This window comes from Salvelinus fontinalis, chromosome 29, assembly GCF_029448725.1.
Source record: "Salvelinus fontinalis isolate EN_2023a chromosome 29, ASM2944872v1, whole genome shotgun sequence".
Taxonomy (NCBI): Eukaryota; Metazoa; Chordata; class Actinopteri; order Salmoniformes; family Salmonidae; genus Salvelinus; species Salvelinus fontinalis.
The window spans coordinates 36,888,940-36,913,198 of NC_074693.1; the positions used below are offsets into that span (position 1 = coordinate 36,888,940).

The 24,259-nt window shown below is 40.7% G+C and overlaps 1 protein-coding gene across 3 annotated transcripts in view; it reads left to right on the forward strand.

Moving 5' to 3' along the window:
• Positions 1-24,259, forward strand: part of LOC129827940 (gamma-aminobutyric acid receptor subunit alpha-2-like) — a 57,138-nt gene that overhangs the window by 451 nt on the left and 32,428 nt on the right. Inside the window, exons 1-6 of one of the 3 annotated variants that reach the window (XM_055889240.1) lie at positions 26-221; positions 418-507; positions 3,434-3,549; positions 15,714-15,781; positions 18,859-19,079; positions 19,954-20,036. In XM_055889240.1, coding sequence (XP_055745215.1) covers positions 220-221; positions 418-507; positions 3,434-3,549; positions 15,714-15,781; positions 18,859-19,079; positions 19,954-20,036 — 580 coding nt within the window. In that variant the 5' untranslated portion in view covers positions 26-219. Of the gene's footprint in view, positions 1-25; positions 222-417; positions 508-3,433; positions 3,550-15,713; positions 15,782-18,858; positions 19,080-19,953; positions 20,037-24,259 lie in introns of those variants that run through there. The other 2 variants (XM_055889241.1, XM_055889242.1) reach the window with 2 other exon arrangements.

The window sequence follows — 24,259 nt, forward strand, 5'->3', positions numbered from 1 at the left end:
TTATCTCAGTGGGGATATCCCTCAAGCATTTCTGCACAGAAGCAAGGGGTTTCAGATATGTGGTTCAACTCGTTCACTGCGCTTTTGAACTCGTTCACCACTACACGCTAAATGTTCTGTTAGGCAGTGGAAATTAATTATCATTCAACGCGGGCATGTTATGTGTCAATCAATACTAATTGCAGTCCCCCTAGAAAACATTCTGTAAATATTAATGTAATGTACGTTTTTCCTCTGCGGGTCCAAATGATGTATTTCCAGTAATACTCTAGGCCTTTCTGAGTATTTATTCTCTGAGTTCATTCTGTGTAGGCTATTTGAATATATTCCCTTACAAATAGACCTAGAAAAAGAAACGTAATATCGCCAGCTTGATCCATTATGGTTCCATTCATTATTGTCTTCCCTGCTGTGTAGGTGTAGGCTACATGCAGCTATGAGGAATAGAGACTACATTTTTCAATGTCTGTTCATCTGCCTCTCGTTGACGGTCGTCTGGCAAACGAGGTAAGTCGTCACCTTGAATAATAAAAATGAATCAAGTATGTTTTGTCACATTACAAAGTAAAACTGAACGTATAGCGTACCACTATATCGAGAGTTTGTAATTTAATTCATATTTTCTCCTAATCGTATTACTTTAGTTTTGTAGACTACAATAACACAATGTTGGGATTCTACGTGCTTTAGTAGCCTATCTTATAGGTATACCCTATGTATTTAGGATAGTGAACATCAGGCTTTGTCGACTTGGGGGTCTTTTTGAAATCAATGAAGTGGGGTAATTATCGGATTAGGTTCCTATGGGTGGCGATGAAGTACAGCCACTATTTTCAGGCAGAAAAAGCTGTGCTCACATCATGATGCCATGGAGAAGTGCCCATCACTATAGCCACACTCTGTAAGATATGTTTATCATCAGAGCATGGGTCACGAATATGCAAATAGCACTTCATTTCAATGCTCAAGGAATGACCTTCCATGTGATCACTCAGTTGTCAATTGTACCGAAGTAACTACAAATTGGGACACTTTGTAAAGTGGGACCTTGTACTGTATGACCATTGTACAGTATCAGTAGCCTACAGCCTATACAGTTTCTCTACAAATTAACATGCTTGTAATCTACAAGTATTGGGGCATGCTCTTCATTTTGTGACGGCATATCGTAGTCACATAGTGTAATTCTCAAATGGACTAGGAAGTCTCATGGTTGCAACATTTGTGACACGTTGCGCTTGACTCACTGTGTCAACAGCGTTCACGAATATAGCTTGTAGACTGATATTAGCACACAAATCAATCAAGAAACCAATGTCAGTCAATGGATTAACCGATACATTATCAATATCAAACACGTGCATTAAATTTACGCCTCTTCCGATTTATTGGATTCATGAATCCGATGACATTTGTGACCCACCACCTCCATTCGGTCTTATGTACAGTAGGAACATTTGAAATGTTTTTTGTTTACATTGGATAAAAGTAGAGACTCAGAACTACAAAATGGTATATCAGACACTACAGTGGAGGAACAATGGGAAACTAATTCTGCTTTGAAAGCTGATAAACTTGTGAACTCACTTTTGAGAAAATGTGCCTTGAATGTTTTGGTACATCTAATGGAGAGCTCTTGTTTGTCTACACCAATTCAGCATCGTCCACATCCTCTTAAGACTTAGTGAGGCCATGTGCTAAACAGAGTGAGTAAGGTAGTGTATTAAACAGCCAAAGATATCAAGACTACAAGTGGTGAAAGTAGTAGCAAAAAGTAGTTGTAAAAATACCCTTTAACTAGTCCTTGGCCTAAATCCTAATCTGACTTTGGTGCAGGTCATGTTGTTTTTCACATTAGGGTCTCTGGTAAACACAAAGTATATCAAATAAAAAGATTTTTATTTGTCACATGCACATGATACAGAAGGTGTAAACAGTACAGTGAAATGATTACGTGCATATTTGCATAGTAAAATTATTTGAAAAAATAGAACGTGTGCAGATAAAAATATTGTATAATTGCTAGATGATGCTTACCCAGACACACTTGTCTAAATTGATGGGTCATGTGAAAGAAATGCTATAACCACCCCCTCAGCCACATATAGCTAAGTGGATGAGTCACTATTGTCTAGACATGTACACATGTTCATGAAATACAATAGATGGCCGTAATCACCCCTGGACACACCTGGCTAACTAGGTAGGTCATCTAATCATCTGGCGAAGTGGATTTTTTTTTTTTTTACATGTAATCAATTAGCCATAATCCCAACCCATAGCTACAGTACAAACATATTGCCATAGCTAGCCACCTTGCATGAAACGCTGTAGTATGAATCTGCAGGTAGCTAAAGCTAACCAACTAGGTTCAATGTTAGCTAGCTAACATTAGGCTATAACTAGAAATGCAAATCAATTTCTGAGATACAAATAATATTACTACACTGAACATACATGTAACATACATGTAACATAGCCAGCAAGCTAACATTCACTAGCTAGGTAACAGTATGCTTTAACTTACCCACTGTCAAGTCAAACCTGGAATGAACAGGGTACACTAAACTCCATGGCTGAACGGGAGACCAGTCTGGCTTTAACTTGCAATGAAAACAACTTTCAGAAAAAATGTGAAACTTGTAATGTCTGAAAATGTAGCTAGACTCTTACCTGTACACATGTATGAACGCTTGTTTCGTTGTGTCAAGTTACTCCGGTTCACACCGTGTGCAGAAAGTCGTAACTTTTTCCCACTGATCTTTGTCAATAGTGCCTGCAAAATGTAGGGCAGCATTGTTGTTGAGAGCAGTAGCAACGCTTTTGCAGCTTTCCATGTTTAACGTTATATCTTTAAAAAAAAGCCTTGGTAGCGAGGATTTTTTTACACACATTGAGTAGCTCATGTTATAAACAGAAGCCAGCTACATGGCAGACCAATCCAAACTCATCTCTGGGCATGTCCAGCCCATCCAACATCTCAGCCAATCATGGCTAGCGGGAAGGTTCCTGACATTTTTACGTGGCTAAACCAACTAGGCTTGTAATTTTACAATTTTAATAATATTTACATATGGTGTACAAGTTTGTTATTAATATACATGAAAGCTCACATGTTTCAGAAGACGTTTAAAAAATAATTGTAAAAATCAAAATGTGTTTTTTTTGGCAAAGTATTACCTACAAAAGCCTCTCCTGTAAATTACTGATGTGTGTCATACGCCTGTCTTCCGGAAATGGGTCACATTTGTATATTAAATTGTGTTTTTGCTCCACGATCAGATGGCACACAAATGTTCAGCATTGAAATGGGTCATCTGGGAGAGTGCTTTGGAAAGGGGGAGATGTGTGTGTGTCTGTCTTCTCTCTTTCATTCCCTTTGGAATAACTGTGCAAAGGCCTTGTCAACCTGACACTCTTGTCTGTCTCCAAGGCCAGTCATTGCTGATCCTACAACAGATGCCTTCAAGAACAACATCACTCTCTTCACACGGATTCTCGACAGACTTCTAGATGGCTATGATAATCGCCTTCGACCCGGCCTTGGGGGTAAGGAATCTCTTTTGGCTTCATTTTCCATGACAAAACAAGCTTAGGCCTGTATTCATAAAGGGTCTCAGAGTATGAGTGCTGATCTAGGATCAGTTTTATATTTGACATAATAATGAACAGATTATATGGACAGGGGTGACCTGATCCTAGATCAGCACTCCTCCTCTGAAACACTTTATGAATACGATTCCAGTTTGTGGACAAACATTTTAGAAACACATGGTATAAATTCACATACAGATTGTGATGACTAACTTTGTTGGCTTCATTTGATTCATTTTCCTGTCAGGTTTAGTGAATCTTAGTGGAAGTATTCCTCACAGTATATCATATTCCTCACAGTCAGCATGCAGAACAAATACTGCCGGCGATGCTTCTGCTTGTGTCTTGTAATGTGAAAGATAGTGCAGCCATAAATCGTGTAGAGTGCAGGTTAAATTTGTGTGGAGCAGCGAAACGCAGTTCAGGCAATATTTTCTCGTGACATTTAATGGTGCTGCACATGAAACCACATGAACATATCGGTCATCAGTGAGCTTGTTATTCCAAATCCTCAGTATAAAGCTGTGTGCCAAATGGCATCCTATTCTCTGCACAGTGCACCACTTTTGACCAGAGCACTATAGGCCCTGGTCAAAAGTAGTGTACAGTAAATTGAATAGGGTGTCATTTGGGACGCAGTCCTGTTTGGTAAAGGTAGTGTTGTCTAGTCAGCAGGAGACAACGTTTCAATAGCTTTTCCCCAGAGGCAACAGCATGTGAATACTGTAATTGTTGCCGTACACGATAACACTATTACACGGTAGTTCAGCTACAGACCACTACCACCACCCTACAGAGAAAAGGTTCCCTTAACACTTTATTAGGAAACTGCCCTGTTTATATTACAGCTGTTCTCAATCCACAGTATCAAGATATTGGCTGGCGCCTTATCAAGTGGGCTATTTGCTGCACTAGCACATAGTCCACCTGGGAAAACAAGTGACGCTCTGTGGTGTGGCATGCTGGTCTATTTAGGAACCTTCAGTAGACACAAAGACACGCTTTAAAAATAAGAGATCAGTGCAGTCTACTCCATCAATCTGTGTTTACCCTTACGCCTGGAAATAGGAGAATATATCCAATCAGAAATGAATGGGCGTTGATTTAATGATGGTAGATAGGTTCCTTATCCTACAAAGTTGTATTGGTCGGCATCCAAAGCTCCTGAATTCAGAATCAAACCCTCACTCCTTGACGTCAGCACCACGCTCGACCCGGTTAAGACATTCTATATTTATCTACACACCCAGCAACCATCAACTAAAATCTGTAAATGTGACGATAGATCATAAACTATATTTTAGTACTAGGTGTAGATCAAGGATATTATCCAATAAACTAAATGGCAATCACTGGGGCATTTTAAAAATGGTGTGGAAATTGTATTGCACAGAATGACAAGTAGTTTTGCGTTGGTGTAGCAAGCCAAATTTATAAATGGGTGGTACAGTAAACCTACACAGAATGTGCTATCATCAAATATACTTTGTTTGACCATTAGCTGTAATAACAATTAAAAGCTAATGAGAAATGAGGAGAGTATTTTGATTTATGATATATAATCTGCCCTTGGGTCCTTAACAGATACACTTCTGTCTGCCTGAGGTGGACATACAGTCTGTACAGTATAGCATTCTCATTATGTGTTTGTCAATTCTGTTCTCCTGCGCAAACAGGGAAAATCACCTGCCCGTCGTTTTGGACCATTAATGTTTTAACCCTTGATTTATAGTTGTATCTGTTGGAATAACCTTGGTTGCTTTCAGTCCTCCTCCTCAGTAAACTTTGACCTGTGCACTTTGACCCCGACCCAGCACACATCCATCATCAATACCAGACGTCATCGTCTGCTCTGGCCTGGACTGGGGATGTGTGAACCTCGTTATTCTCTCGATCTCGTTAGCTTTCACTGCAATGATATCTGAATGGTGATTGTAGTTTGTTTAGACAATCGAAAATAGACAACTTAACATTTCACAGACGTGGATCCACTAAACTAGACATGACATCGCCTGGGACATAATGCCCAACATAAATAAAAAAAGATGAATCAAGACACAAAGCACCAACTCCGACGTACATGAATTTCAACAAACATTTATGACATACTTGTTGGATTGAGGTGGTTTTAGTCATGCATTTAGGACACTCAGACTCACCAGACGTTTGAAGGCTCTCTCTTTAGAGGTACGACAACATGTAATGTCCACATTGCTAATGTCAACTGAGATACCAGTAACCTGCTACCATGCTCCTGAATACTTGCGGTGATACTGCTACATCCATGTTTTGTATAATTTGTGCATGGAATCACACATGGTTCATGTTTCATAGCTATCTATCCATCTAACCACAGGAACTAAATTGGTTGAACATGCCGCTCCTTCCGTTTTTGATAACCAATTGAGGTGTATTTTCACAGTTTAGTGCCAAAATCTCACTCTGCCAATCTGAGATCTGTAGGGGGTACGCGTTCTGACGGGGAAGCGTTATGTGATGGAACACCGGCCCTCGGGCATCATCATGGATATTGGTTGATGTACAGTGTCAGACATCTCATTGCTGACCACCACTCCCACTGGTTCTTTCCATGTACCAGCAAAGAACTCTGTGTAGGGCTAGTGGCTAGCTAGACACTGGAGTTATCTTTCACCGCCTTGACACTTTACCCTGTGTGTGTGTGTGTGTGTGCATGCGTACGTGTGGGTCAATGTGTGTGTGTGTTCTAGCCTTTAACAAGCTCATAAAGGATAAACACTTGGTCAGCATAAACCTCCGCCTAATGATTACATTGCCCTCTAGAGGAAAGTATTGATTGAGCTGAAGGTGAATGTGAATGTGTGCCTAGGTCTAGCCGACTAAACTCAACTCCACGATATAGCTGATTGGCGCCTAGTGCGGGCGGACTTGAGCTCTGACATCTCCTAAAATGACGTTTTTTATCAAAATGACGACTGATTTCAGCACTCAAGAATAGCCCGCAATTACATAGAACAATGGGTGTAATTATGGACTATTCTGTTGGCGCTGATGTTTATTTTATGTGACATCGGAGCTCTAGTTCGCCAACACTAGTCGCCACTCAACTCCATTGTAAATTCCTGGAGTATAGTTTAATTGGCTAGTCTAGGTCCAGTAACAGAAGGTATTACTGACATAATGGTGTGATGATGATTAACAGCACAGCACATGAATCAATGATGGAGGAGGATGGGATGGATTAGTAGCAACTGACCTGGAGAAAGAAAATATTTTAAATTTTTACGATCAAATGTGTTATTTAGAAGCACTGAGAAGAAGTGGTATGATAGTGCCGAATAGTCCTCGCTTGAAGTGTAGTGTCTTTGTGAGATCGTACTACTACGATTAATACAAATATTTGTCGAAGCGTCTCCATTGTATGGCTATGAAAGAATCACCTTCCATCATGAGCGGATGCCTCTTCCTCCCTCCACCATCCACCCACCTCTCTACCTCTCCCTCCATTGCTCCATCCTGTCTCATTTCCAGGTGGCCCCAGAGCCCGGGCCTCCCACAGAATCTGGTGCCATTTTACATTGAAGTTGAGATTCAGGGGGCCATCAGCTCAAAACTAGCATCTGCCATATGGGTGATAGTCTTTGTTTTTGGCTTGGGGAAAAGCTGGGAAGGGTTGCCTGGATGGCAGTATGGTATAAAAGCACTGACATACTTTCTCTATGGAGAAAAAAAGCAATTCTCCATGCCTAGAGGTACTGAATCATCCGCAGACTTCTGCAACCCAAAATTGAGTGGCTTATTAAGAAAGTACTATTTGATGCTGCATTTGTTTTGCCATCTGTTCGACAAATGTTAGATGCCAGCGACGCATTTGACTTCCGATGAATAACAGAATATTTTTGTGTTGCATATTAATAGTGTCGGTCTTCACTTTTGTTTTTAGAAAGTGCATTGCATTTTCCCCCTAGAGTTTCCCCCAAGAGTTCTCTTTGCTTTGTGTCCAGGTTCTTTCAAATGTACCATACCCCCCTAGCCAAAACAACTTGATTACCAATCGTTGAAACAGAAACTGCATGTGCGTTCTGTTGTTGTCTTTATTTGAGAACTACACAACCCAGCAGCAGAAGCAGCAGCGGCAGAATAACCTGCCAACCTGCACCTTTAATCCTCTGTGTTTCCAGTCTGATTGTTTTACCAGGCGTAGCTGCTGACTGGTCCATACGAGGGTCAGAAACGCACACGACCCCAACACCTCACATGTGCACCTAGGGAAACTCTTGATTTCTTGACGCTCCTAACTAATGCATATTTTCCTCCTTTTCAGTACAGTATTGAGAGACTATTCATGCCATTTAGAGCAGCTACAGTATATTAGGTATTGGAGGATATGTAAGTTTGCCTGGCAGGCAGGTCATATACATGCTTCCTTGTAAATGTTGTTGTGCGTCATATAAAAAGGGGAGACCAGGTGTGATTGTCACCCCTTTTATCTGTGCTGTATTTCTTGACCTCTGTGTCTCATACAGCCGTGTTCCACGTTAATTGAAGGAACAATATCTCACTTTATAGATACGTTTTTTGTATTGAACTATAAATAGTGCACTCATATATTCAGTTTGCTTGTTTACTATAGTTTAGTTAGACATTTGATAGCTCGGTCGGAGGTCTAAACACATATAAATGACAAGCTAAGGGAACTTGACTAGACCACTCGCTTTGGTATGTCTGAGCTGAAGAAGTGAACCTACATTACTTGATACTATAAATAAAGTGGCCTCACATCCTCAGGCTTCAAATGCACTCTGGTTTCTTTTCTAAATAATAAAACAAGCGATTCATCCCCAAGAGCCACTCCTTTGTGCTAAGTATGCATCATTTGTACGTAACTCAGTACATTTTTTTCTGGATTCTTTTCTAAATAATAAATAAGTGATTTGTCCTCAAGGGCCTCCGCTCCTATGTATGAAGTATGCATTATTTGTACGTAACAGTAATTTTCTTTTCATGATTTGGTTTACTTTTCCATTGAATATGAACAGGCTGCTGCTATTTTGATGATTTAGTTCTATGGTGTTATTGACTGTAGGCTTGACCATAGAATCATAGAGCCGTGTATTATAGGATCTCTATCCACAGGTTAAAACGGGGTATTACTGTATTGTAAAGGTCTCACATTAAAACGGGCTACATCAGGGTCACTGTCAGTGGAGTCATATTTCAGATTTCTACATATCTAGTGTGAGTCTGCACACAGCAAGGTGTTTTCATCCACACATATGCATTCAGGAAGTATTCGAACCCTTTGACTTTTTCCACATTTTGTTACGTTACAACCGTATTCTAAACTTGATTACATAAAAAAAACTCCTCAGCAATTTAAACACAATACCCCATAATGACAAAGTGAAAACAATTTTTTCAAATTTTTTCAAATTTATAAAATCACATTTTGGACAGGCGTGCCTTATACCTTATTTACATAAGTATTCAGACCCTTTGCTATGAGACTCGTGCATCCTTTTTTCATTGATCATCCTTGATGTTTCTACAACTTGTTTGGAGTCCACCTGTGGTAAATTCAATTGATTGGACACGATTTGGAAAGGCACACACCTGTCTATATAAGGTCCCACAGTTGACAGTGCATGTCAGAGTAAAAACCAAGCCGTGAGGTCGAATGAATAGTCCGTAGAACTCCGAGACAGGATTGTGTAGAGGCACAGATCTGGGGAAGGGTACCAGAACATTTCTGCAGCATTTAAGGTCCCCAAGAACACAGTGGCCTCCATCATTCTTAAATGGAAGAAGTTTAGAACCACCAAGACACTTCCTAGAGCTGGCCGGCCGGCCAAACTGAGCAATCGGGTGAGAAGGGCCTTGGTCAGGGAGGTGACCAAGAACCGATGGTCACTCTGATAGAGCTCTAGAGTTCCTATGTGGAGATGGAAGAACCTTCCAGAAGGACAACCATCTCTACAGAACTCCACCAATCAGGCCTTTGTGGTAGAGTGGCCAGACCGAAGCCACTCCTCATTAAAAGGCACATGACAGCCTGCTTGGAGTTTGCCAAAAGGCACCTAAAGACTCTCAGACCATGAGAAACAAGATTCTCTGGTCTGATGAAACCAATATTGAAGTCTTTGGCCTGAATGCCAAGCGTCACGTCTGGAGGAAACCTGGCACCCGAGTGGCATAGCGTTCTAAGGCACTGCATCTCTGTGTGCTAGAAGCATCACTACATACTCTGGTTAGATCCCGGGCTGTATCACAACCGGCTGTGATCGGGGGTCCCATAGAGTGGCGCACAATTGCCCCAGTGTCGTCCGTGTTAGGGGTGGGTTTGGCTGGGGCAGGCTGTCATTGTAAAATAATCATTTGTTCTTAAGACTTGCCTTGTTAAATAAAGGTTACATTTAAAAAATACCTATGGTGAAGCATGGTGGTGGCAAAATCATGCTGTGGGGATGTTTATCAGCGGCAGGGACCAGAAGACTAGTCAGGATCGAGGCAAAGGTGAACGGAACAAAGTACAGAGAGCTCCTTGAAGAAAACCTGCTCCAGAGCTCTCATGACCTCAGACTGGGGCGAAGGTTCACCTTCCAACAGGACAACGACCCTAAGTACACAGCCAAGACAACGCAGTAGTGGCTTCAGGACAAATCTCTGAATGTACTTGAGTGGCACAGCCAGAGCCCGGACTTAAACCTGATCCAACGTCGCTGGTTAGACCTGAAAATAGCTGTGCAGCAATGCTCCCCATCCAAACAGACAGAACTTGACAGGATCTGCAGAGAAGAATGGGAGAAACTCCCTAAAAACAGGTGTGTCAAGCTTGTAGCGTCATACCCAAGAAGACTTGAAGCTCTAATCGCCGCCAAAGGTGCTTCAACAAAGTACTGTGTAAAGGGTCTGAATCCTTATGTAAACGTGATATTTTCGTTTTTAATTTTTAATATATTAGCAAACATTTCTAAAAAACTGTTTTTGCTTTGTCATTATGGGGTATTGTGTGTAGACTGATGATGGGGTAAAATATTTTTTAAATCAATTTTAGAATAAGGCTGTAGCGTAACAAAATGTAGATAAAGTCAAAGGGTCTGAATACTTTCCGAAGGCACTGCATCTCCACCCCAACATAACCATCACAAGACATGGAAGCCCCATTTTAGATACCCAGTCCTGCCCGTGGTCTTAAATACAGTGGATAACCATCCATAATAATGTGTGGTTTACACACTTAAAGGGCCAGTGCAGTCAAAAATGTGATTTTTCCTGTATATATATATATATTTCCACGTTATGAGGTTGGAAAAATACTGAAATTGTGAACATGATTATAATGCCTTTTTAGTGTAAGAGCTGTTTGAAAAGACTAGGGCTGTCCCCGACATAAAATGGTTTTCGGTTCTTTCGACCAATTGATTCATCTATATTTTTAAACGTGTATTTTTCCATATATTGACAAATCCTATGTGTTTTAATCAAATCAACTTCAATATATGCATGGAGCTTGTCTGATGCTTTAAGCGAACTGTTTGATTAAATAATTAAGACACACAAATGACTAGAGGGAGTCCGACCGGAATTGATTTGATTGTGCCGAGCCTGGCTCAGACTTGTTGTGCTGTGTTAAAAAAAAAAGACAGCGAGTGACTGTATGACCAGCACTCTTTGTCTCTCTCTCATCCCTGCTGCAGAGACAACCACAGAACATCAACAGGGTGTATCACGCGCTCCGTGTTGCTAAAGCTGCAACATAATTACAGACATTTGACTGAAAAGTTATGTTCCCGAAATCCATAATAAAAAATAAAAAGACATTCCCATAATCGCGCCAATAAATTGGTTATAACAAACTCTGAACACTAACACGTGACAGGAAAATGGATGCAGAGGACGTGACAAATGAACTTGAAACGGGGGAATGCTTACTGGTTGCTCAGGAGGTAAAGGGGAAGTCAGATGTGTGGAATAAATTTGACTAGTTGTGGAAAATGCTGGAGATCAAGAAAAAGAAGGTAAGGAACAGGCACTGAGTGCATATTATGTGTGCCAAACAGTTGCTGTTTGATTACAATATAACTGTTTGAAACAAAGTAAATAACAAGAAATATATTATAAGCGTACCGGAGTGTCTGTTGTAACGTATTTTTGTAAAGCCTTTATTACAGCAAAAGACCAAAAAAAGTCGCATTCATTTGTGAAATGTAATGGTCTAGGCCTATTTATTGTTTACGCTAATTATTCAACGGTCGCTTTGTTATTTTATTTGAAAACAAAAACGCTTGATTGCATTTCAAATCATGAAGGACTCCTATACTGTGTGATGACATGAACTAATAAATGATTGATTGATACAGTAGCCTATATACTGTAAGTATTGAAATATAGTAAGTTACGGTATTGAGACTAAACAGGATGCGCTCTTAGGCATACAGCTCGATGGTGGTTATACAAGGATACTACACTAAGCCTATCAATTCTAATGATATTACTTTTTATTATAATGATGATCATAATAATAACAATAAGAAGGAGATCAAGGCAAAGGGAGGATTATTATTTAAAAAAAATTAATTCAGACAATTTGGAATAGTGTAAACAACATTTCAATTAGAATATAAATAATACCAGAGAGGCTGGTCTAACACAAAAAAAATGTAAAGCTGTTATTACAGCATAGCAAAGATTATAAACAGCCACATTGTGTGAAGTTCTTTATCCGATATGTGGTTGCGTGAGGCTTGGTGCCCACGGAATCAGTAGGCTATTAAAACAAACACTCAAACAGGCAACAGAAGCAGGATCTGTCTTATTTCTATAGATACACTTGAAGTTGACGTTTACATACACTTAGAATGGAGTCATTAAAACTTGTTTTCAACCACTCCACACATTTCTTGTTAAGAAACTATAGTTTTGGCAAGTCGGTTAGGACATCTACTTTGTGCATGACACAAGTAATTTTTCCAACAATTGTTTACAGACAGATTATTTCACTTATAATTCACTGTATCACAATTCCAGTGGGTCAGAAGTTTACATACACTAAGTTGACTGTGACTTTAAACAGCTTGGAAAATTCCAGAAAATGATGTCATGGCTTTAGAAGCTTCGGATAGGCTAATGGACATAAGTTGAGTCAATTGGAGGTGTACCTGTGGATGTATTTTAAGGCCTACCTCCAAACTCAGTGCCTCTTTGCTTGACATCATGGGAAAAATCAAAAGAAATAAGCCAAGACCTCCGAAAAAAATTCTGGTTCATCCTTGGGAGCAATTTCCAAATGGCTGAAGGTACCACGTTCATCTGTACAAACAATAGTACGCAAGTACAAACACCATGGGACCACGCAGCCGTCATACCGCTCAGGAAGGAGACGCGTTCTGTCTCCTAGAGATGAACGTACTTTGGTGCGAAAAGTGCAAATCAATCCCAGAACAACAGCAAAGGACCTTGTGAAGATGCTGGAGGAAACAGGTACAAAAGTATCTATATCCACAGTAAAATAAGTCTTATATTGACATAACCTGAAAGGCCGCTCAGCAAGGAAGAAGCCACTGCTCCAAAACCGCCATAAAAAAAGCCAGACTACGGTTTGCAACTGCACATGGGGACAAAGATCATACTTTTTGGAGAAATGTCCTCTGGTCTGATGAAACAGAAATTGAACTGTTTGGCCATAATGACCATCGATATGTTTGGAGGAAAAAGGGGGAGGCTTGCAAGCCGAAGAACACCATCCCAACCGTGAAGCCCGGGGGTGACAGCATCATGTGTGGGGATGCTTTGCTGCAGGAGGTGCACTTCCAAATAAATGGCATCATGAGGTAGGAAAATTATGTGAATATATTGAAGCAACATTTCAAGACATCAGTCAGGAAGTTAAAGATTGGCTGTTTGATTACAATATAACTGTTTGAAACAATGTAAATAACAATAAATATATTATAAGCGTACCGGAGTGTCTGTTGTAACGTATTTTTGTAAAGCCTTTATTACAGCAAAGACCAAAAAAAGTCGCATTCATTTGTGAAATGTAATGGTTTAGGCCTATTTATTGTTTACGCTAATTATTCAACGGTCGCTTTATTTTATTTGAAAAATATGTGGATAAAAATTATGTGGATATATTGAAGCAACATTTCAAGACATCAGTCAGGAAGTTAAAGCTTGGTCGCAAATGGGTCTTCCAAATGGACAATGACCCAAAGCATACTTCCAAAGTTGTGGCAAAATGGCTTAAGGACAACAAAGTCAAGGTATTGGAGTGGCCATCACAAAGCCCTGACCTCAACCTATAGAAAATGTGTGGGCAGAACTGAAAAGGAGGCTGAAAAGGCTACCTGAAACGTTTGACCCAAGTTAAACAATTTAAATGCAATGATACCAAATACTAATTGAGTGTATGTAAACGGCTGACCCACTGGGAATGTGATGAAAGAAATAAAAGCTGAAATAAATCAATCACTCTACTATTATTCTGACATTTCACATTCTTAAAGTAAAGTGGTGATCCTAACTGACCTAAGACAGGGAAATTTTACTGAGATTAAATGTCAGGAATTGTGAAACTGAGGTTAAATGTATTTGGCTAAGGTGTATGTAAACTTCCGACTTCAACTGTATACAGTACATGGATGATTTATAAAGCCAGGCACATTTAACAGTTAGGCTATTGATTATAGACCTAGTGAAGTTGGAGTTTCTCTCTCTTCTCACTTTTTAGACAATTAAGGCAAGGGCTGTTTTCTCGTCTCATAACTCCGCTGCTGCCTCCGCCGCATTGTTCTCAACACCAATAAGCTGGTTAACTTCGCTATTATGCACATAGCGACATGGTCTAGGAAAAGGCGCCAATTAAACAGCGCACTGATGTGTTTCAGAACCGCGGACTGCGAACACTAGCCAACACGGGAGAAAGCGAATTTGTTATAAAATATAAGTTTTATTTGTGTTGCACAATTGTTCTTACATAATATAACCATATGCAATTTCAGTAGCACATGTCTTTGATTGATGGACGGTGTCATCACCACTACCTCCACAATGGATCAGTCCTCTCAGACAGGTGTGAATCAGACGGGTGTTTTGAACACCATAATTATTATATATATTTTTTGCTACTGCTCGAATAAATAAATCTCGGTCGACAACAGCCTATTGACCAAACGATTTTGGTGAAATGGAGTTTTGGCCTTCCATGGTGAAATCACCATGCGGTAAATGTGTTGATAAAAGAAAGAGAGTTTCCAACCTCTCTGCCAATAACAGCTCATTTCACATTTTCCCCCTCCCCACTTAGGCAGTCCTAGCTAAACTATTCCTGGAGAAATTGCTCTTTGCTAAGCAATTTTTGTTTCTTTTTGACCATTTTAATTGAAAACTATCATAGTAAGGTACTTAATTGTTACCCAGAAATAATTTGAGATTGAGATCAAAATGGCTGCATTGGACCTTGAAACACCTATTCTATAGTGCAATCCAGTGTATGTATTGCTAAATGTATTGCACACATTACCCAACTAGCCGTCTGTTCCTCTCGATATGTACTAGTTCATAAATAATAAGCATATCCATTACACGTCTGTGTGTCATTTGTCAGCAAACGCAGTGAGCACACTGGGCCTGCTCTCGCTCGCCGAGTCGCCTTGCATGAGAGCACTTTATTTTAGGATAATGAGAACCTCTTTAGAATACACATGAGTTCGTGTCTGTGTGAGTTACTGTGTGTGTGTGTGTGTGTGTGTGTGTGTGTGTGTGTGTGTGTGTGTGTGTGTGTGTGTGTGTGTGTGTGCAGCAGAGGATACTTGTAAAGCCTGAAAGCTTTTTTAAGAAATTACCCAAGCGTATAAGAGATTAACTTAATGAAAGAGTTGCCCAGGAGAGAAACCAAAATGTGTGCGCTGTTGTTTTCTCTGAACAGAGGTAGGCCTGACGGGATGGTGTCGTTAGGAGTAAAAAATGAAGTGTTGTTTTACTGCAACGCAGGGAAGTGCCACTCAAAATATGAGCTTCAGTAATTCATACTGAAGTGTCTAGTAATAGATGTGTTTATTCATGTTCAGCGAGGAAGAAAGGGTCTCATGATCCGCCTTTGTTTGTTCTATTTTAATCCTCCGTGTTATTATGTTTTTCAGATCGTGTGACAGAGGTGAATACCAATGTCTACGTCACCAGCTTTGGCCCAGTTTCAGATACAGACATGGTGAGACCACATTCTAATCTAACAAGCACCCTGTTACCACACTGAGCCAAACTGGGCTGCACCAAGCCGAGCTGTACTGGGCTGGGCTGGTTACGCATTCACCATAGTTGCTGTAACTGTGCTGGAATGGGCAATGTGAATGGAAGAATATATAGAAAAACCCAATTCTGATTATGCCATTTCAGGTATTTTGTTTACTATTTCATTGCAAAACCATGACATCATTCCCCACCATTTTCCTTTCTGTCGCTTATTTGGACCTCTTAGTCCTGGTCGTATTCATTAGGGCACACCATATCAAAACAAGCATTTCTCATTGGACGGATTCCGTTTGCCCCTTCCTGTTTCCGTCCGTTTTGTGCCAAATGAATAGGACCCTGGTGTTTGTGTTTGTTCCAAGCAGCTTTGCCTGGCTCTAGTGGAGCACCAAAGCCCCCCTAACACTGACGCCTTAAGATTAGGGCTCCCCTGATCGTCTTCAAAGGGCCCTGGCTTCAAACATAGCCAAGAGACCCCTCTCTCCCTCTCTCTTCCCCCGGACAATCCATTCGCTCCTCTCTTTCTCTTCTCTGGCCAGCCATCACACCTTGTTACCTTTCAAAACCTCAAAATCTTTCCCCTTCGCTTTCCTCCACAGCAGACTTAAGATCTCTGTAGCCAATGCTCCAGCTTGCGTCCCCTATTCAATTTCACTGTTCAAGGGACATGTTTAAATCAGGTTCTGGAAGAATGAGGGAGAGAGAAAAGGAGCGATAAGGCGCACATGTGATTTATTCCCATTGTGTTGCTACCTTTGCTACATTGTTCTACCCTTCTTCATCCTGAGTGCTATTTCACTGTCTGGACTCCGTTTGGTACAGCAATATTATATCTCTCACTCTCTCTCAGGTTCTCCTTCCATTCTCTTCTTTTGATGTTGTTTTCTTAGTTTCTTTTCAAAGGCAGAATTGTCCCCTTCTTTCTTCTTCCCTGGAGCTCATCTCTATACATCGTTTTCTCCTCACGGCAACACCTTTAGGAGTCTTACTATAGAGAGAGATGTGTTCTCTTCCTCCATTCGGAGCCGGGCCTATTCCTTTGACAGTTTTGTCTTATAAAAATACAAATACATTTTTTTTCTTAAATCGACTCGTTGTTCAAGTCACTTCTTCATTTATCTTGGGCTTGTATTCAAGAAAATACACTCACCCATTTCTCATTCCACACTCACAGTCCCGTTTTTAAAATGGCAATATCCAGCGTGAGCCATTCTTTAAATGAACATTATTATAGGAGCCGTTTTGGCCTGTGTGTTTGTTCTGTATATGTTGTCTGTGTGGCTGGGAGTGTAATTGCCAGAATATTACCGTAATATAAGATGCACCCAAATTGACTCCAACAACTACGAATCAGCTGTTATCTATGAAACATTTATGATATTTGACGAGCAATGCAGAATTCAAACCCTATCACCCCTAAAAGCAACATATACATTAGGCATAAGTTCCCATTAAGTATTCACTAGGCGAGTGTGTCCCATGTCGTGGTAAGGAGCGTTAACTTAAGATGTGTACGATCATCTTGATGCAAAGCCATGCCTTACACGCCTAGGGAGACTATCAATATTATAATTTATTAATGTGTGCATGGTTGATGGTAGCTTGTAGTGTCACGATCGTCGTACGAACCTGGAAATATACTCAGACCAAAGTGCAGTGTGATTTGGGTTCCACATGTTTAATAAAGGAAACTCACAAATACAATAAACAGCAAACGAAACGTGAAGTCATGGAGTGCTCACAGGCAACTACACACAAACAAGATCCCACAAAACACAGCGGTGAAATGGCTGCTTAAATATGATCCCCAATCAGAGACAATGATAAACAGCTGCCTCTGATTGGGAACCATACCAGGCCAACATAGAAATCAACACACTAGATCACCCACCCTAGTCACACCCCGAACTAACCAAAATAGAGAATAAAACGCTCTCTATGGTCAGGGCGTGACATGATTGATAACACCACATAGCAATCTTTGGGATTTCTATACGGAGTCCAGTGGACTACATGAGGTGCAAATCTACTTTGATAAAGCACAGAATATTGTTATCTGTTGTTGCCATCAAATCACTAGTGGCTGAAGGTAAAATGACGAATTGACTGTTTTCATTGCACATGTGGTCTCATAAGCTGTGATGTGCTCACACCTAAGGCATGTTTTTCATTCCAGCTCATATGATTTTGAACACAGCTAGTAAGCACACATGCACACCTCTTTCAGTACCCTTTGCCCTGGAGGCTGTAACAAGCCAGGTATCCTTTGGAGAATGAAGGGAGAAGCAGGAGGAGAGAGAGAGGGAGATTGTTCTACCTCAGTAAAGTATCTCATGGCGCCACTGCTCCAGGGCTGCTAGGCTGCTAAATCAGGTAGTGGGGGTTGGATAGGTAGGATAGGTACATGGCACACTAACACCAGTGACCTCACCTTGTATAGGCTGCTCCGCTCTATAGAAAAAACATAAAACTCCCATTCGGTGTGGATTAATGGCAGGCCCAAGTGTATGCAGGAGGAGCAGTGAGTCAGTAATGGATGTTATAGGGGCTGCATTGTATGGAGGGGATAAGACAGAGAGAAAGGGTGCCATCCACCTAAGCTTCATCACAGGCTGTTTTCACAGCCTCTCACTAGGTGCTGCTTGTGATTTATCTGTTTTACATTTGAATAATTTAACAGACGCCTTGCTCAAGGGCACATCGACAGATTTTTTACCTCGTCAGCTCGGGGATTCGAACCAGTGATATTAAGGTTACTGGGCCAACACTTAATGGCTAGGCAAACTTTCAGAGCAATTGTAATATAGTAGGGACTGACAGCTAAGGAAGGTTCAAAAAGGCAGGTGGTACAGCAGAAGATATTGTGCCATTTTTAGGTGAAGGTGCAGGTTTCATATTCACAGTGCAGAAATAATTTGCAATAAAACATTTTTATACATCTTTTTTTTAAGTGCACTTACGGTTCAAAGTTGTATTGTCTGTAATCGTCACCTGTGGATGATTGCCGATTGTTGACAACAACGTTCCTTCTGCCCACAGGAATACACGATAGACGTGTTCTTCCGGCAAAGCTGGAAAGACGAGAGGTTGAAATTCGACGGGCCCATGGACATACTGCGGCTGAACAACTTGATGGCCAGTAAAATATGGACTCCGGACACGTTCTTCCACAACGGGAAGAAGTCGGTGGCTCACAACATGACCATGCCCAATAAGCTACTGAGGATTCAAGACGATGGCACCCTACTTTACACCATGAGGCAAATACAGCTCAAACCAAACGATTTAAATTGGTGTTAGAAATGATTAATGAAGTTGAATGAAATATTATTACTGTAGCAGGGTTAGCGTGCTCTTTCAATTCATGTGGAACAGAAAAACACAGTCAAAAGTACGACCACCGTACCCAATCTCCCCCAATGTCACCCTCGACCCAAACAAATTCCATTTGAATACATGACACACATTGCATGGAGCACATATCCCCTTGTTTCTCCTCATCGAACCAGTCTCGGTGTATGCCTCCCTTTTGCCGCAGTAACCCCCCTAAATCAATAATTATGTTATTTATTGCGATATTTGACTCACTCAGTGCCAATGACAGGGGACATTATTTTGACAAGTGAGTCCCTGTAGAATACAGATGAAAGCATTGCCCAGTCAGAGGCTATTTGAATGGAATCACTTAGGAAAAGAGCATTGTCAGGTCCTTTAGGCTGGAATTGATATAGATAGAGAGCATCTCCACTGCACACAGTGCAATATATTTCAGAAATAGCCCACTATAAATCTGGGGGATACTCATAGTTTGTGTGCCCTATAAGCATTCTCTATCCTATAGCTTTGGCTTCCATCAACTCTGGTTTATTACTGATTGCACCTTATTTTAGATTAAAAGAGGCTCTCATGCTTGTTTGGTACAACTCCATTGGTTGTTCATTCTGACACTACCAAACACGACATAACAGCCGTAACTATTGCGTGCTGGTTCACATCAACCATATTTGATGGAACAGTGCAGAAAATAAACAAGGTGAAAAGGATGTATGCCTGCACAGTTTGGTCGGCCCCAGGGTGTGTGTGTGTGTTTGGATGTTACAGTGACGCATTGTGCTCCATGTGTGTTGTATCTAGGTTGACGGTTCACGCAGAGTGTCCCATGCATCTGGAAGATTTCCCCATGGACTTCCACTCATGTCCCCTGAAGTTTGGCAGCTGTGAGTAATGCATGATTGACAAGTGCAGAGAAAGACAGGGTCACTGAGGGCGGCAGGGCATGACTCTCATGAAAAAGAAAGTGGGATTTGAAATGCATGCAGGAATCAAATGTGTCTAGTTGGAGTTGCTCAATAGGTCATGTGTCATATGTTGCCGGGTCTGACTTAATACATCTGTTGAGAGAAAGGGATAAAGCCCGTGCTAAGTACCGTAGAACTAAAGATCCAATTGATTGGGAGTCCTATAGTAAATTAAGAAACACCAGTAAAACAAAAAATGCAAAAGCATCCTTCTATGGATAATACAGAGCCTTCCCGAAAGTATTCACACCCCTTAACTTTTCCACACTTTGTTGTGTAACAGCCTACATTTAAAATGGATTCAATTTAGATTTTGTATCACCGGCCTACACACAATACCCCAATCATGTCAAAGTGGAATTGTGTTTTTAGAAATGTTTACAAATGAATAAAAAATGAAAAGCTGAAATATCTTGAGTCAATAAGTATTCTACCCCTTTTTTTATGGAAAAGCTAAATAAGTTCAAGAGTAAACCATTGCTTAACAAGTTACATAATAAGTTGGACTCATTCTTTGTTCAATAATAGTGTTTGAATGGCTACCTCATCTCTGTATTCCACACATACAATTATTTGTAAGGTCCCTCAGTCGAGCAGTGAATTTCGAACAATTTCAATGACTCACTAAGAAGGGCACCTATTGGTAGATGGTAGAAAAAAATAAAACATTGAATATCCCTTTGAGCATGGTGAAGTTATTCATTACACTTTAGATGGTGTATCAATACACCCAGTCACTACAAAGATACAGGCGTCCTTCCTAACTCAGTTGCTGGAGAAAAATAAAACTGCTCAAGGATTTCACCGCCAATGGTGACATTAAAACAGTTTAATGGCTGTGATAAGTGAAAGCCGGGGATGGATCAACAACATTGTAGTTACTTCACAATAATAACCTCAATGACCAAGTGGAAAGAAGGAAGCCTGTACAGAATAGAAAAATACTCCAAATGTTTGCAAAAAGGCACTAAAGTAAAACTGCAAAAAAATGTGATTAAGAAAATAACTATGTCCTGAATACAAAACATTATGTTTGGGGCAAACACAACACATTACTGAGTACCACTCCATATTTTTGTGGCTGCAACATGTTAAGGATATGCTTGTCATCGACAAAGACTAATTTGTTTTTTAGGATAAAAATAAATGGAATAGAGCTAAGCACAGGCAAAATCCTGAAGGAAAACCTGGTTCAGTCTACTTTCCAATAGACACTAGGAGACAAATTCACCTTTCAGCAGGACAATAACTTAAAACACATGGCCAAATATAGACTGGAGTAGCTTACCTGTCACGTATACTCCCTCTCCAGCCTCTAGGTCATCAGGCTGCTGATTATCCCGCACACCTGTCACCATCGTCAAGCGCCCCAGCGCCTCATGACACTCACCTGGACTCCATCACCTCCTTGATTATCTTCCCTATTGTAAGGTTCTGCTTTTCTTTTCTTAGTCAACCTTGTGTTCTTGAACGTAGCCCTGTCTTTCATTTTTGTTCATTGATTTCACCTGTGTTCGTTTCACACCTGGTCTCATCAGCTCCCTATTTAGTTCAGTTCTTTCTGGGTTTTTTATGGTTGTGAGGTATGTTTGTTTTTGACTGCCTACCTGTGTTTGACCATTGCCTGTGACCACGATTCCTGCCTTCTGCAAAGGCTTAATAAACATCTGCCGTGCTCTGCGCGTGAATCTACACCTTTTTCTCCCTGAGCATTAATTACAGAAAACAATACCCCACAACCATACAAACAGAAATAACTGAACTAAATAGGGAGCGGATGAGACCAGGTGTGAAACGAACAAAAATGAAAGACAGGGCTACGTTCCAGAACACAATGAAACAGAACACAAGGTTGACTAAGAAAAGAAAAGCAGAAACCTACAATAGGGAAGATAATCAAGAAGGTGATGGAGTCCAGGTGAGTGTCATGAGGCGCTGGGGCGCTTGACGATGGTGACAGGTGTGCGGGATAATCAGCAGCCTGATTGGCTCAAACACATTAAGAAGGAAAGAAATTACACAAATTAACTTTTAACAAGGTACACCTGTTACCTGGAATGCATTCCAGGTGACTACCTCATGAAGCTGGTTGAGAGAATGCTAAGCGTGTGCAATGCTGTCATCAAGGCAAAGGGTGGCTACTTTGAAGAATCTCAAATAGAAAATATATTTTGATTTGTTTAACACTTTTTAGGTTACTGTGTTATTTCATAGTTCTGATGTCTTCACTATTATTCTACAATGTAGAAAATAGTCAAAATAAAGGAAAACCCTTCAGTGAGTAATGTAGGTGTGTCCAAACTTTTGACTGGTACTGTAGTTGCGGCCACCAGGTTTGAATGAATCACCACTGTGACCTTTGTTTTTGGTGTCATTCAGCGCTGTTCCTCGCTCTCCTCCATGTCAACAACACCATCACATTTGATCATTTCCAAGAGGCAGAATATAATTTCTTTACTTCACTTGATTTGAGCCTAATACCTTTATAAAATCCCACACCATAACAAACAAACAGGGGAATCAAGACCAGGAAAGACACAAGGATAAGAATAGATTTGGTTTCTGCTGCTACAAACTTCCGCCAGTTACAGCAATAATCATTGCATAACCACTGAGGGTGTTGAATTGTTTCGATAAACAAAACAAAGAAATGGGACCAAATGCTTCAGCCCTTAAAAGCAAAAAAAATAGCTTAGTGAGTCAGTATGTGACATTGCATGTTGTGAAGTACACTGCAAGCCATCTCCTGGCTGTAAAATGTTTGGCCTATTAACCCCTAAAAGCTAAAAGTCTACGCCTGTGGGAGGGGGGGTTCTACTAAGCCAACATATGAAATAGTTTTAAGATGGTCATACCATGGATCATTTAGCTATTAGATTTTTTATTTCAGGCCTGAATGTGTCTTTTACTGCTGTAGCCCATAGAAACACATTGAATAACACATTCATAAATGGCTAAACAGACAGTCAAAAAAGAAATCATAAAGAAGTTTTTTTAGTGTATGTCCATACTTCCATTCATTTTAGAAACCAGTACTGAGTTACATTGAGACGCTCGTGGGTGTCGTAGAACAAACGGAGAACACCATTGTGTTTGTGAGTGTCTCCCCTTTCCATAATGGATGCAATAGACAGAAGTTGTCAAATCGACGGTACCGACTTCAGACGAGTCCCGTGGGGCTTGTGGGCCAAACCGTTCAGACGCTCCAGACGTTTGTTTGTGAGAAGACCGAATTTCAGGACGCCTCTTAGTCTGCCAAACAGCACTGCAGCTCTGTCACTTTCCACTGCAGATCTGGAAGGCCGACATAGGTTCAATCCTGCACATCCGCCTATCTCTAGCTTAAACAGACGGATTTTGATGGGGATTTTTGTATTATGTTTATTGATTGACGCATGTCTGCGTCAATCGACTATAGGGGGAAACTCATCCATTGCCAATAACCAATTAATAATACAAGCCTTACTTTAAATGTCAAGATGAGTTAATATGTTAAGTGTTTTCATGGTGCAGCAAGACTCGCAGGGAGAGAATAGGATTCCCTAATGGCATTGATGACTCACTGTTTGTCAATGTTTACTATATGAAATGTGTTATCCTCTTGATATCTGTGTCTCTGTATAAAACACCCACGATTAGGAAGATGCGATGGCTGCCAAAACCATCACATCTTCCTTATCGTGGGTGTCTTATACAGAGACACGGATATCAAGAGGATAAGACATTTCTATATACACTGAGTATACCAAACATTAGGAACACCTTCCTAGCATTGAGTTGCACCCCCCTTTGCCCTCAGAACAGCCTCAATTCGTAGGGGCATGGACTCTACAGGGTGTCGAAAGCGTTCCTCAGGGATGCTGGCTCATGTTGATTCCAATGCTTCCCACAGTTGTGTCAAGTTGGATGGATGTCCTTTGGGTGGTGGACCATTCTTGACACACACGGGAAACTGTCAAGCAGCGTTGCAGTTCTTGACACAAACCAGAACCTTGACACCTAAAACCATACCCCGTTCAAAGGCACTTAAATATTTTGTCTTGCCTGTTCACCCTCTGAATGGCACACATACACGATCCATGACTCAATTGTCTCAAGTTCTTTTTTAACCTGTCTCCTCCACTTCACCTACACTGACTGAA